We start from the raw sequence: 13898 nt of genomic DNA, 5'->3' as shown, positions 1-13898 counted from the left end.
TGATAAAGTTTGAAGAGCTCTGTCTCTATCAGGCTAACTCTTCAGCCTACAGAGTGCAAAATCAAATTAAGAACGACATCTGCCCAGTATTTCACTGGATGCCACAAACGTACATCTTCCTCTCTGCAGACCTCTTCTAGGTGAGATTTCAGCCTGCATTACACTTCGACACTCTGCCGACTTCAGTGACCTTACGCCCACTTTCTGTGTATATTCTGTACTTTCCCGCTGACCAAAAACTCCCTCCACCCAGAAAGCGACAGAACTCTGTGCTGTTTATGAACGGTCATGTGCCAATTCTCAGCTCTTCTGCAAAAATGTGTTCAACACAAGATCTTCAGTTCCCGCTTATTTTAGACGCATTTTTATGCAAAGCTATCACAGATAATCCTTTAACACCCTGAAGCACTGCATGACTAGAATTTCCTGTACCTTCCATCCACATGGACCCCCTTTGCATTACCTCAGTGTAGTTTTTGTTCCTTTGTTCCTTGCTGAACTACCTGGGGAAAACACACTACCAACAACGTTGTACTTCTCCACGCAGCTGCAGGTCTAGAAGAGACACCCAACGCTCACAGAATGTCAGGATGGTGCCTTTGTGAACTCCATTTCAGACCATCCCAGTTTCGCATTCATGCAAAGCTTCACTTGTCCCTTCTCCCTCCTGCCCTACCCTCCAGCGGGTTCTTAAGTTCCTTCTCTCGGTAGCGGTACTCGGGTAACGCTCTGCAGAGCACAGCCACTGCTCACTGGCTAGGGAGCTGGCAACCTCCAGGGCAGAGGCACAGTTAATTCTTGGCCTGAAGACTCGAAACAGTAGCGCATAATAATGGATACTTCAGTTCACAGAATTTCAACATACACATTTATTTTCCATTATTCCTACACCGAAACCTCAAGGAAAGAGAATGACACTAGCATGACGTGGACTTACAACCACCGAGTCCTCTCATGACAAGATTACATTAGAGAAACTGAACTAGGCTTGCAGAGGCTTTATTTTATTGCAGTAAATATTTATTCCGGTATCTAGGGGGATATCATGTAAGCTGCACATTCTCCTGCTCTGCCACTCGTTAAAAATCAGAGGGCCTGTCAAGGTTCCCTTGCCTCGCTTGGGAAGTATCCACTTACAATACAAACAGCGTGAATCACAGCTCTCGCAGGCGTCACCGCGAGTGCTCTGCTGTTACCGCGCAGGGCACCAACACGGCCCACGGCGAGCAGGGGACCATTCCCGCAGTCGCTCCTTTGGTCACTGCTATCAGACACCGCAAAGACTGCCTGCTTGGGAACGCGCTTCGCTTCATTTTGATTTAAACTTGCCAGGCAGAAGCTGGGCGTTTCACGCTACCTTGGACCGGGGCTGGGGGGGGGCAGCCTATTGAGATGATCAGGTGAAAAATTACAGAAATGGTAACTATTTACTCACTGAGTGTCTGCTCCCAGGAGCATCTCCACCTTCTCCCCTGCGTGGTTACTGAGGACCACTAGCCTGAAGAGGTGAGCTGCAGAACTCTGCCGCGAGTAGAGCATAGCTGAAGCGTTCTTTACAGGAGAAGAAGTCAGGTCCTCGCTGTCGCACTGTTGTACCACCAGCTGGTCCCTTAAAGAATAATCTGTGACGTTGTAACTCTCTTCACTGCAAAACAAAGAAGGGAAGAAAAAACCCCATGGGTTTGATGTTTAGTTCTCCGTTAAGCATGTCTGGAAGCAAACTCAGTCGTAGAATCCACTTTTAACTACACAGCATGGCACAATTCTGCTGACACCTCAGATCTTCATCTTTTCTGTTTGTTTGTTTTTGAAACTACCAATTTTCCAAGACAGAAAGTAGATCAGTTTTTTAAACCCTGTGGAATTTCATTTAGTGGCACAGTTAAATGACTTTGACGTTCTTGACATAGTATAAGCTCAACTTAACTCCGCTAAATTTGAAAACAGGCACAGCAATTATACAGAATTGCACTTCTTTTTCTTCTGTAGTTTCAAATGAACAACAGAGCTTAATTTTAGAATGGTATAGGAAAAAAATGTAAAATTTCCTTTTTCCTGTAAAACTATGGTTATGTATACTGCTTCCAGAAAAACACTATTGATCTTCATTCTAAATGCAGGATAATCATCTGTACTCCTTGTCCATCTGCATGTAGAAGGTCTAGTCCAAAAACTATTTTACAATATTCTGAAACATAACCTTAGTCAATTGTGAATTTTAAAAACAGGCAAAGGCTTGTCACACACTATTGGTCTTGCAAAATGCACTGTGAAATTTACCTTTTAGAAAGTACTTCGTAAATAAATATAACTCTAAGTGATATGAATAAAGATTGCTCCATGTGGTTAGTAACTTCCCAAAAGCGACTAGAAAGAATTCTAAGAAATTGAGCAAGTTGGAAGCTTTGCTTTCCTTATGATTGAAATGTAGGTGGAGAGGTGGACAGAAGTTACCTTTGCTGACACAATACCATGTTTGACACAGAAAACAGAAACAGTCTGAACTACTTCTTATGTCAAAGTCACTGAATGTTGAATTATGCCAAAATGATGTTAAGGCAGTTTTCCAGACAGGTGAAAACACACAAACATTAAGACACCACAAATCAGAATGTAAGAGCGTTACTGATCTTAACAACAGAAGGACTTTAATGAAAATATGCACTCTTCCCTGAAGAGCAGACTTTTATTTCTAAATGTGAGAATCACTTCAGCTAACCAAGATGTTCCTGGCAGGCAAAGACAGGGCGCAGACAGGAAGCAGCGTGTCTGGAGAAGGCACCCGCGTACACACCACGCTGCTGGATGGTAGCAGGGAACGGTTCCCTCGACCCCTCTGTTCCCCAATCCATTACGATGTGTTTACAGCTTCAGCTTCACGACACCCGCTCCTCAGCGGCGCTCTTCAGCACTCTTAGGTGAGTTCCACCAGTTATCCTATCTACTGCGTTTGCTACTTTCTCATATCAAGGCAATACTGGAAACGTATTTTTTCCAAGTGGAAAATAACTGTCCATTTCCCAATTTTTAAAGTCATGAAACATAGTTAAAGAAACTGTTAGAAGAATCTACATCACTTAAGAAATAGCAATTGATCACAAGAAAAGAGAAGCCAGCTGAAAAGGCCTTTTTCTTTCCCCTGAAGCTTGTGAGCCTATTTCCCAGAATGGTCTTACATGTGTTTGCAAGTTTACCAGGATGTATCATAAACCCAGGACACTGGTAAACTAATTACCTCGTAATTTCATGTAAGCTTGTAAACTTTTTTCAGATTTATTGCCCTACACTAGTGCAACAAGAAAAGAGAGAAAAAACCTGCTTAGGCATAACACAGGCATAACGCCAGTTCTCCCTCCTAGCCCATACATTGCTGTGTTTGTCAAATTTTGCAGTGAATCAAATATATCAAATTTTAAGGTGCAACTACACATACACCACCTTAAAGTAAAATGTATTTAGACCTCAGTCTCGAGTGATGAAAAGCTATGCTAGAGCCTCATATTACCACGGTTCATTAAAATCATTTAAATTGAAAAAATACTTGAGAAGATTAATTTTGCTGCCAGAGTTATACAGAAACCTAAGCACTGAACTGATACAACTCAAATCCCAAACACCTGGAACTGAAGCAGTGGGAAACGCTGATGGTGACATCGCCCTTTCTGGCAGGTGCAAATGAAGCGTAGTCTTCCTTTATGGTTGCTCAACTATTCTAAGAAAAGGGACAGATGATGACTTGGTGCCTGTTGGGACATACTCTACCCATTTTGTGAACTGTCAGAAAAATACCTGCGAATTCCTCAGTAGTTAATGTAATGGTCTTTGTAATCCTTATTTTTAATCCTTCAGAAAAAGAATAGCTAAAACACAACTGAGCAACATTATTACTCAAAACATGAGTTATTGCTGATTTCTGTGACTCGTGCAGCATTAGAAGAATTTCTCTATTCTTCAAGTGATGACAGGTTTACAGATCCTATTGTATTTGTGGATTTCTGTGGATTAATAGTTTCTGCCAGTGCATCTAGTGTAAAAACTAAGTTTTATTTCAACTATGTGGGGTACGTTCTTACTTTTGTTCTGGGAATTAAATAATTGAAATGCTTTTTTTTCAGTACAGCTTTGTACATTCTCAAACAATCGACAGAGTTCCATTACTATCATGTTCTAATCCTTCTCGCAAGTATTTTTTCTTCTCACCCTTTGCTGAGGAGTTTGGGGGCTTTACAAAGGAAGCAGAGGCAATGACAGACAAGCTTAGTTAGATTTATCGTATGGAAGGACTGAAATCACTGTAGCTCGTAAGATGAACGCTTTCCTTCCCCATTTCTCTTTCTCCAAGTCTCAAAATGGTACCAACAATTCCCCACAAGCTGCTGGCGTTTTCCACTCTGAGGGCTGGAACCACAACTCCCCACTCAGGTACCGCTGACAAAGGCACAACACATACCAAAACTTCCACAAGCGCTACTGCAAGAACTTAAAATGGCTTTAAAAACTCTCCACACAGTTTTGATTAACCTAGCTTTTGACAGGACTGTTGCTTCCATGTTCCTTAGAGTAAAAAAAAACTTTAAAATAAATCACATAGGAAATAAGATGGACACAGCAAACTCTTTTAGAGCTCTAAAAATGAAGCCAGGTTAATTATGCTATTACACATGACTTCTTGGGTCCCAAAGTAGAAATAATACAGACTACAAATAGGTTTTGGCCTATTTAAAGGAATTTAACATGAGCGCACTGAGAAGCTGGGAGAATCTTCAATATTTCAGCATGTGGAAAGCTAAGTTTTCATTTCTGCACATACAACCCAGGGATGCTAAAAGGAACCTTAATTCAAATGTGCTCTGCGTGTCCTTATCTTTTGGGAAAGGGGCACACACAGCTCTTCCCTGAAGCATAACAAATTTAAACTTACTGCGATTGTCCTACTGTAGAAAAGCCCAAGTGTTTTAAGAGAGGCTATGCGAGGGGAGGGAGTGGAGACTGTGGATTTAGGTTTCACATTCCCCATTTAGTTGTATATAACAAAACTTTATTAATTCTGCAGTTCTCCTGAACTCTGCAGAACGCAGAGCAAGCTCAGAGGCAGCTTGGAGCATTAGTGGCTAACATATGTAACCAGATCTTCGTGGTCCCAGGAGGGCATGTGGAATCAAAGGAGGCATCTGACTTTGGTAGAGTTCAAAGCCAGCTGCATCCTACTTCTAGCAGAATATTGTTACAGTGTACGCTTCCAAGCCTGCAAAAGGCACTGGAGAAATCACCTCTTCTGCAGCCTGGTCCCCTCCTCGGGCAGCTGTAAAGTGTCTGCTACAGAAACTCCACCAGGCCTGGCAACAGACAAGTACCCGTCTAAGCGCCGCAGGGATGCTCTCCGCTGTGCCGGAGGGGTGCGGATGGCACTCACACCCAGACTTGCGGTTCAGAACAGGGAGAAAACGGAGAACTCACTATGAAGGAAATACGTACGAACATAAAAAAAGTAGTATGTGTATTTAAACTAAGTATTCTATATTTTAATAAAGCACTAATTTCACTATACTTTGTGGAACCTGGAGTAGTTTATTCACTAGCCCAAGAGAAAGCAAATCTCCCAAGCACGACACAAGTAACAACAATTGCACCGTAGAGCACGTGAATCACGAGGCAGCTTGAAAGAACAACCCTAAGAGATTAATTACGTTGCATGTTACTCCTTACGTCAGAGTACTACCTTCAAAATTCAACGTCAGCATAAGCTATTGGTTTACTGGTCCCTGGAGTGGATGTCCTGGCCAAAATGGTGGCAACGCACAGTACGGCAAGGAGGTAAATGAAAAAAAGAACAAAGCCAGAGAAGAAGCAAAAAGAGAATGGAGTTAGAGAATGAAACAAGAGTGAAACGCTACCACAAAGGTGAATGAACAATACATGAACTATTTAGGTTACTGGAAAGTCAGTCTAACACTTGGATCTTTGCAGAGCATTGACAATGTTCAACTTGCCAGATTTCTAAGTTAACTTCCCAGAGCTACCTAAGCAGAGAAAGCAAGCTGCTCTTCTAGAGGGCAGCCTGGACAAGCTGAATTAAGCTTCTACTTAGAACCGCTCTCCGAAGGGGCCTGCCTTCTCCACTGGCTGCACAGCTGCCCTGAAGAGTACTGAAGGCACCTGAAGCTGAGCAGGCCAAACATCACCCGGCTCTTCGCTTCACGCCGTAATCCAGCCGACATCTGTGTTCACATGAACAAGAATTAAATGGTATCTTCCTCTGCACCAACCATATAAAATTAGGCCTTTCCACCACGATTTGGACATCCTGACATACGCGGGGCTGACTATTCTTTTCAAGGTAATGCATTAAAAGAGTCTCTAGGGTTTTTTAAATGACATTTGGGGAAAAAGAAAAAAAAAAAAAGAAATCAGATTGTGTCTACACAGCAGAAGGGGCTGCAAGAAAGGACCACTGAACAGGAGAAAAGTTCCCAATAAACTAAAAGCTGAACAGTGAGGAAATGCAGATTTTTTTATTCTTCTCCAAAATCTTGTCTTGGAGAACGACATACATCAGAAATTCATGTGTCCCTTTTTGGCCTAATCCCAACAGCCAGTCTTGAGTATTATTCAGTAGCCGTTTGCCTTACTTCTTCGAAGGGCAAGTGTGATGTAGCAACTGACTACCCTGCTGCTTTACAGCACACAAATCGGAGCCTAAATGATTACCAAGGTATATGTAACACAGGCAACACTGGACCGTCCAGTAGCTGACAGGGAAAGCATAAGCCTCTGAAATATTTCATGATGGCATGAGGTATAGCCACACAGCATCCGTTAAAAAGGAAGATGTTTTGGTAGCTAAATTCCATTTCACCTGCTTAACAGACGAGACAAGACAGTTAAACCTTGCCGCTTCCATCAGGAGGTGAAGTTGTAGCTGAGGGAGATTATGATCAATAAACTGTCGCTAAAATTAAAACGTAAGAACTCTGGACCATGCCTGAGTATACACCAACGCAAGACCTCCCTTTATCTTTTCTATAGCTAAAATATAACAGTTCTCATTATAAAAAGGTTTCTGGAATGCTTGCTCACTCAGTATTTAAAATGCAGCTCTTCCAACAACGATTCTGACATTTGGGAAGTGTCCCTGAAACGAGGAGGTGCGCAGGGACCTACGCCGACTCCGGCTGCACTAGAACTGCCCGGCAGCTATCAGCGTGGCTTCCCGGGACCGAGCCATGCCCGGCTGCGCGCGCGAGGTTCTACATATATGGCAAACTGCGCAGCCCGGAGAGCTGACCATTAACTTGGGGTAAAGATTAAACAGTGCTAAGTAATTCGTATTTTTAGCACAGTAGTGAAGAGTGAATTTTTTTGTGCAGTGTTAAGAAATGCAACTGCTCAAGTGAAAATACAAACATTTAAACTCAGCTAGCGACAAATGTTTCTGTCCACTGCTGCGGTGTCCATGGTAACAGTACTGGGGGTGGGAGAACAGATCACCAAAAGCTCAGATATTATTAATAAGCTCGTTCACTTGTGCAAAGTACGTGCTTCATGCTAGGGTATCTGGGCGGCTCACAGAAGATCAGTCCTTTTCAATTACATCCATTTGTTTAGGGGGTCTTGGGAGAGCGCCTATGGGAATCTGATCATCAGCATGAACTGCTCTTTAGCTTTGGCATCCGGGCCCATCTAGGATATTTCAATTCCAACAGCTGGAAGCTGTTATAAATCAAAAGCCCCAAAGTTTGGATAAGATATGTTGTTACAAAAATCTGCTTTATAATCTGGACAACGAGCCATCACATAGGAAACCAATAAACAGTGTAACAACACAGTAATAGATTTTTCACTGTTTTCCCAACTCAAACATTTACTTAGCTACCAACGCAACAGTATGTTAACAGTAGTCCCATGAGAAAAGCAGCACTGTTTAAAAAAAGGGCGACGCAGCTCTGTGACGCGCTGCCAGCGAGCCAGTGATTTACAAGGGACTTTCACAGAAACATTTCAGCATAAGCTTTGATAAACACTGCATCTCAGAAATATGTTCACATCAGTAAGATAGCTGGGCAGAAGCCTATTCACTTTTCTTCCCATCTTTATGAAAAAACCCTTTCATTTAAATATTTTTCCCCTCCATTTTCATTTAGCTTTCTCTTTGCTTAAATATTGGGATTTTCTTCCCAAATTTTGTATCATACCTCAATGCCTCAAAATTTCTTATTTAAATTATGAATTTGAAGTTTCACAAAAGGGTTTCTTTTAAAAATAGCTGGTATTTGGCTTAACCAGCCAACCCAGATGCAAACTAATTGTTCTTCAAACCAGTTTTTAGTCTCGGGAATAAGGTTTATCTATCAAATATTATCTAATCGCAACAGCAGAGGATGTAAATTCCATTCCATTTGATTCACTTATTCTAAACCCTCAAATCTAGTGATAAAAATTTAAATGGAGACTGCTAGAAGTGGTCATCCATCCGTCATTCTCAAAACCAGTCCAACTGTGGAAAGCGTGAAGGGGAATGAAACTTAACATGCCTTTATCCTTCCAAAGCTTCTCCCTTTGCCAAGGCGTCAAGGATGAACTTTTGAATTTGTCTGACAATTTGGAATTTCAATTGCATTTGCCAAAAATATATCCTGTTTAACAAGGGCTTACTTGTCATTTCAAAAACGCAGTCTGGTTGAGCAATATTAGAAACTCAGATACCTACATAGTTCATTTACTCTCTCAGAAATGGCATATTAAAACATATAAGTGGCTTCACAAATGTTTACTGGACTTAAAACATGTTTAGTCTGTATTTCCTCCTGGTTTATGCTGCAACTGTACCAGGTGCACTTACTGCTCTTTGAATCCCCTTCATTCTTTCAAACAAGCAAGTGGCTAAAGAAATATGTAAAAATGCTGTGGAGGCAATCAAGTTTGCCGTCCCAAAGCCAGAAAGCTTCGGCTTTCATTTCCCCTAGGGTGAGGCACACACAGCAGTCAAGGTAATTTTAAAAGACAACGGTAACCCGGCTATCTTTCCGTGATTTGAGGAGTTGAACGCAACGGCAACTTTATATTGGTGAAGCTCTTACCTCTTCTTCTTGGTGATAATGAGGACGTCGTTGAAGAGGAAGAAGTACACCTGCTGCTTAGAAGTTCTTTTAGAAAAAAGTCCAGTGTCTTCTACATAGGCTGTTAATTCACCCCTTTTCACTAACCATCGTGAAGAAGAAACCAATGGAAATGGCTGCAAAGCAAAAAAAAAAAAAATTTAATTGTTCCAAAGTAAAGATTTTTAAAAAACAGGTAACAGTATTATCTATTCAGGGAAAAAAAAATGCTTGAATAAACTCAGAGCTCAGAGATTGTGAGTACAAGCACAAAAGAGAGGTAATCAAGGTTTAAGGTATCTTCATCATTCAGATCAGACACAAGCACATGTGTGCAAGAAATGCTTGCAAGTCACTCATGCACATGACCCAATTACTCATACGTGGGATGGAACAGACTATGTGAGATCTCCTAAGGAGATTAAAAATAAAAAGTCTGTCTTCCAGGAATATGTGAGTTTTTGTAGAATAAGCAATCATTCTTTAAGCACATATGAACATTGGATTTTCCTCTAGGTACCTCACAGCTTTCTACCTAAACAGCTGGGAAGCAGAGCTTCAGCTCCTCACCTCAAACATGAGAGCTGCTGCACTTCGCGTTTCATCACATCCCTAAGGCCAGATAAAACGATGCTGTGCCTTCTTTCTGACCGTGTGTTCCATACCATACAGAGAATTAAAAAGTGCAAAATCCTTTAACGGAGAAATACACTCTACAGTCCACTTTGAAATATTCTGTGCATATATGAAAACAGACATAAACAGATGGAGACAGCACACAGGATTAGATTGGTCCTGCTGCAGTACTGAACATGACTGTTGAGATGTTCAGAGTACGCGGCCCTTTCTTCCATGAAAGAGCGAAGGACGCAGGGAATGCCAGAAGGCTCGCCAATCAAATGTGGTAAAACCCATTTTCTACTCTAAGTAAACTGAAGTTCCAACACAGCTCTGTGAAAGAATGTGTAAAGCCGTATGTGATATGTAGGGTTTGAGTTAGTTGTCCATTTTAATGCAAAAAATATAGTTTGCTCATGACATCATAAATTCACCAGTGGTTTGAAAGACACATCTGCAAGTTTTTAGAAGACATCTCTTTAGGTGTCCGCTCATGAAAGGCCATATTAATAAACAACTGTCCTTCCTCAGGATGAACTTCAGCTTTTTCCTTCCCCTCCATCTTCCATTTTGTCAGGAAAGGCGACTGCTACGTTTGACCACAATTGCTTTGTAACTTGCTACTGCAGCCGAAGGGGGCGGGCAGGTCCGACTGCTCCGGGCTCGCTGCTGGAACGAGCGTGGGCTTGAGCCTCTTCGAGCACCCTCTCAGACCTGGCGCGGCGACTCACTGAGCGTATGTCACTGGTTCCAGGAAAAGTCAGTCAGGCTTGCGCAAACCTTCATCCCTCAATTTATGAGGTGCAGGTAGAATCATTTTTCCAAGGTAAGTACCACACCAAACCATTTACGTTTGCTCCCTCGATAGCAGGAAAGGAAGTTTTTCCAACTACTTGCCATTCTCATTAGGAGTTCCTGAAATGTCATACAGTTATCTGTCCACTGTCCTAGCTTTATCTAAGATGGGTAACTAGGGATGCTATCGCTCCTCTTACTCTCTATCTAGTTGACGTAGTTGAACTCCACATGTTCTGTGGAGCAGGATCTCCATGTCTCTCTGGGGTGAGGACCAACACCTGCAACAGCTGAAGCAAGTCAAAGAGGATCATAGCTGCCTGATGTGAAGACGAGGCTTTATTAATCCAAATTATTCCCAACCGCGGGAGAAACAGACACCACAGAAGGACCTTTTGTTTCTCTGGCCATGAACATGAAGGGAGATGTGAGACTGCACGTCCTGGTCATACAGAGCACAGATCATCTCTGAAGCTGTACCATGACCTACGATGCCGGAAAGACAAAGGTCCACTGCAGCGCGGGCAGCTGTCCCACTGGGCAGGATTCCCCAGGCGCTGATCTCACTGATGCCGCTCGCACTGAGCCGAGCAGGGCTGCTGTGTGGCAACGTTTCTGCGATGGCACACAGCGGGCAGGTTCTTTCTGCCAGACCGCGCTGTCACCAGGCGCTATTCTAAGCAAAGACGCCGACCTCCTCTGCAGGTTTCAGCCCTCATCGCTGGAATGACCTGGCTGGGTCCTGCCTCGAATGCTGGAGATGCTGGTGCTTCTGTCCGCGTGCGCCTCTGGGTAGTGCCCGCGTGCTGGACGGAGCATCTGAAGATGTCTGGTGCCTTCCCCCCGCCGGCACCAGAAGGGATTAGGCTCAGTGGGTGACCTCCGCAAGCGAAGCCCAAGCCACGCCACCCATACCTTACAGGTTCTCCAGCAGCTGGTACATGATCTCACCAGAAAAGAAGAGGCATCCACTTTGCTAATCCACTTACTAATGTTTGTACCTAAGACCTGCCGCAGTAAATGGGCGCTTACCGCTGAATTTTATGGAGTGTATGTATTTTTCTTCATCCCAAGCGAAATAATCAAATTTTTGTTTCTACTTTAAGTGTAACTGGCTTTCTGCTTATCAAACTTCCCTACTCGCTTTGCTGTTGTTCAAATTAATTATTGGCCTTGCATGATTAGACTAATGAAGACAACCGCTTTTTTTCCCTTTCACATGCTTGTAAAAACATATTTCTTCATTCAGCTTGTCAGCTGTCATCTTCATTCTGCATGGGTTGTCTTTTTGTATCTTTTAATCACGTTAGCTGCTCTTGACTGAACTAATTCCAACTTGTCAATGCTTGCCCCATAATACTGTGCCAAAACCAAAATACAGTGCTTTGACTGTGATCTTACTGTTGGAAGAACAAAACATTAACTCCCTAATTTTACACGCAGCTGCCCCCGTGTTTTTGCATTCTGAGGTATGATTTTACAGTGACTCTGGAGCGGCACACGACAAAACAATTATTCTGGAGATGCTTTTTCTGCCACCACGCAGCACCACAGAACTCTCTTCCCCAAGCTTTCCCTTAGCAGGAAGTGCACTGATGGCAGGTCAATGTTGCTCAAAATTGCAAAAGTAGCAGCCCTCTGGAACTGCTGCAAATTGCTACAAATTAAAGTTTGACCTTGCCTCAGACCGATTTCCAGCACACTCGGAACAAGCAATGATGAGCACCCGCCCTCACCTGGTACCTGAACACCAACATCCACCCAACAAAGCCTTTGCTACGCCGCAGACCTACGTTAGGGACCTTTCAAACCCGTATTCTTTCAAAGTGACTGCTGATAAATACCAACATATTTCATCTATCTGCTACAATTCCAAGGGTTTTTGCATTCATGCTACCAAGATATTAGTGTATTGAACCCTGACGAAATTCCCTTCGGACATTTCCTCCCAAGCTCATATATTCTGTTTTGATTTATATGACTTTTTTGCAGGTTTCTAGTTTTGTACTACCCAGTAGCTTATTAAATGTGTTTTCACTGTATTCTCCAATTTGGAAATGCAGAACTTTGTTTCAAATCCGTATTTCATAAATAGATTTTTATCCAACTCTCTGTTAGTGAATCAGAGTAAATCAATCTGGTTACAAATCACTGTAACTTCAAGTTCATTAACTGATATTGTCACTGGTCTCGGATCAGTGGCTAACTTAGACTCCTATCGATCCAACTTTATTACTTTCTCCTAGGACTGTATCGTATCATTTTTCTTACAGATGGTCATTTTATTAAAGACACATCATTAAACCTCACAGGTTACGAAAGCCCATTTAGCTCAGTATTCAGACATGACACTCCTAGAGGAATTCCCAAGCTCCATCACTGAAATCAAAGAAAGTTTTATATTGACATTTGGCTTTAAAAATTTGGCTTGCTTTCAATCAAAACTCTGCTGGTTCAGTACCTTCAAGTAACATGAAAATCAGTTTTTTAAACCAATGGTTTGTATGTCTCCTGACACGCAGTAACCGTTCCACGTGACAACACAGGAACGCGAAACATCGGACCATACCCTAACAGTGACATCGTCGCACTTGTGACTACAAAATTCAAAGGCGTTGGACTAGGTGGTCCTTCAACATGGAAGTCACAAACACGTTTGTTTCATGAACACAAAAGCATGTTTGCAGAAAAAAACCCTACAACCCTTCTGGTGCTAAAGATGAAAAATTTACGAATAAAAACTTCTGAATCTTAATTAAAAATGAAACTCTGCAGATGAGCCACGTACAAAAGTGACGTAATGTTTGAGCAGCTTCTCTTGCACTCCCATGAAATGCTCTACAGCTACATCTAACAAAATCATAAAGTTAAACGAGAATCCCCAAACACTCTATGAGCTTGAGCAAGAACAGAAATAGTTTACCTAATTTATAATGATTATAAAAGAGAATTATAGCACCATGATTTTTTTTACAGACAAGAAGTACTTCAAAAATTTCTTGTGAGGATGCACTAAAAATTCCTCTAATCTGTGCTCCAAGCGAGTTCACTGCATTTTCCTACTTGACTATATTCCAGAGGCAGCTTTTTACTTTCATATTAATTTTTCCTTAATTGCCAAAAGGGTACATCATCTATACTATCTCCTTTCTATACAAAACAAGCTGTCAGAACTTAAAATGTATTGAAACTTGGCCAAAGCAGTCTTTTATACGCCAGCTGGCAAGCTCTCACACCACAGATAAGGTCTAAACCGCTAAGCAGTTATATTTAAGATGCACAAAGGAAAAAACCCACTTGCATAAAAATTACAGAAAAACAAAATTCATAAGAGTTGCTATTACTCCCATGAAACTAGTGAGAGCTGCTAGTTACAGCACGTACAGGGAA

General features: G+C 42.1%; 1 protein-coding gene across 1 annotated transcript in view; it reads right to left on the bottom strand.

Annotated features, from left to right (window-relative positions):
* ARHGEF26 (Rho guanine nucleotide exchange factor 26) overlaps positions 1–13898 on the bottom strand; it is a 60932-nt gene that overhangs the window by 5775 nt on the left and 41259 nt on the right. Inside the window, exons 10-11 of the mRNA XM_075716814.1 lie at positions 9078–9232; positions 1436–1645 (exon numbers count right to left, since the gene is read on the bottom strand). Of these exons, the coding sequence (XP_075572929.1) occupies positions 1436–1645; positions 9078–9232 (365 nt within the window). The remainder of the gene's footprint in view (positions 1–1435; positions 1646–9077; positions 9233–13898) is intronic.

Source organism: Pelecanus crispus, chromosome 9, assembly GCF_030463565.1.
Source record: "Pelecanus crispus isolate bPelCri1 chromosome 9, bPelCri1.pri, whole genome shotgun sequence".
Taxonomy (NCBI): Eukaryota; Metazoa; Chordata; class Aves; order Pelecaniformes; family Pelecanidae; genus Pelecanus; species Pelecanus crispus.
The sequence above is the reverse complement of the archived record's forward strand: the minus strand, read 5'-3'. Positions and strand labels throughout refer to the sequence as shown.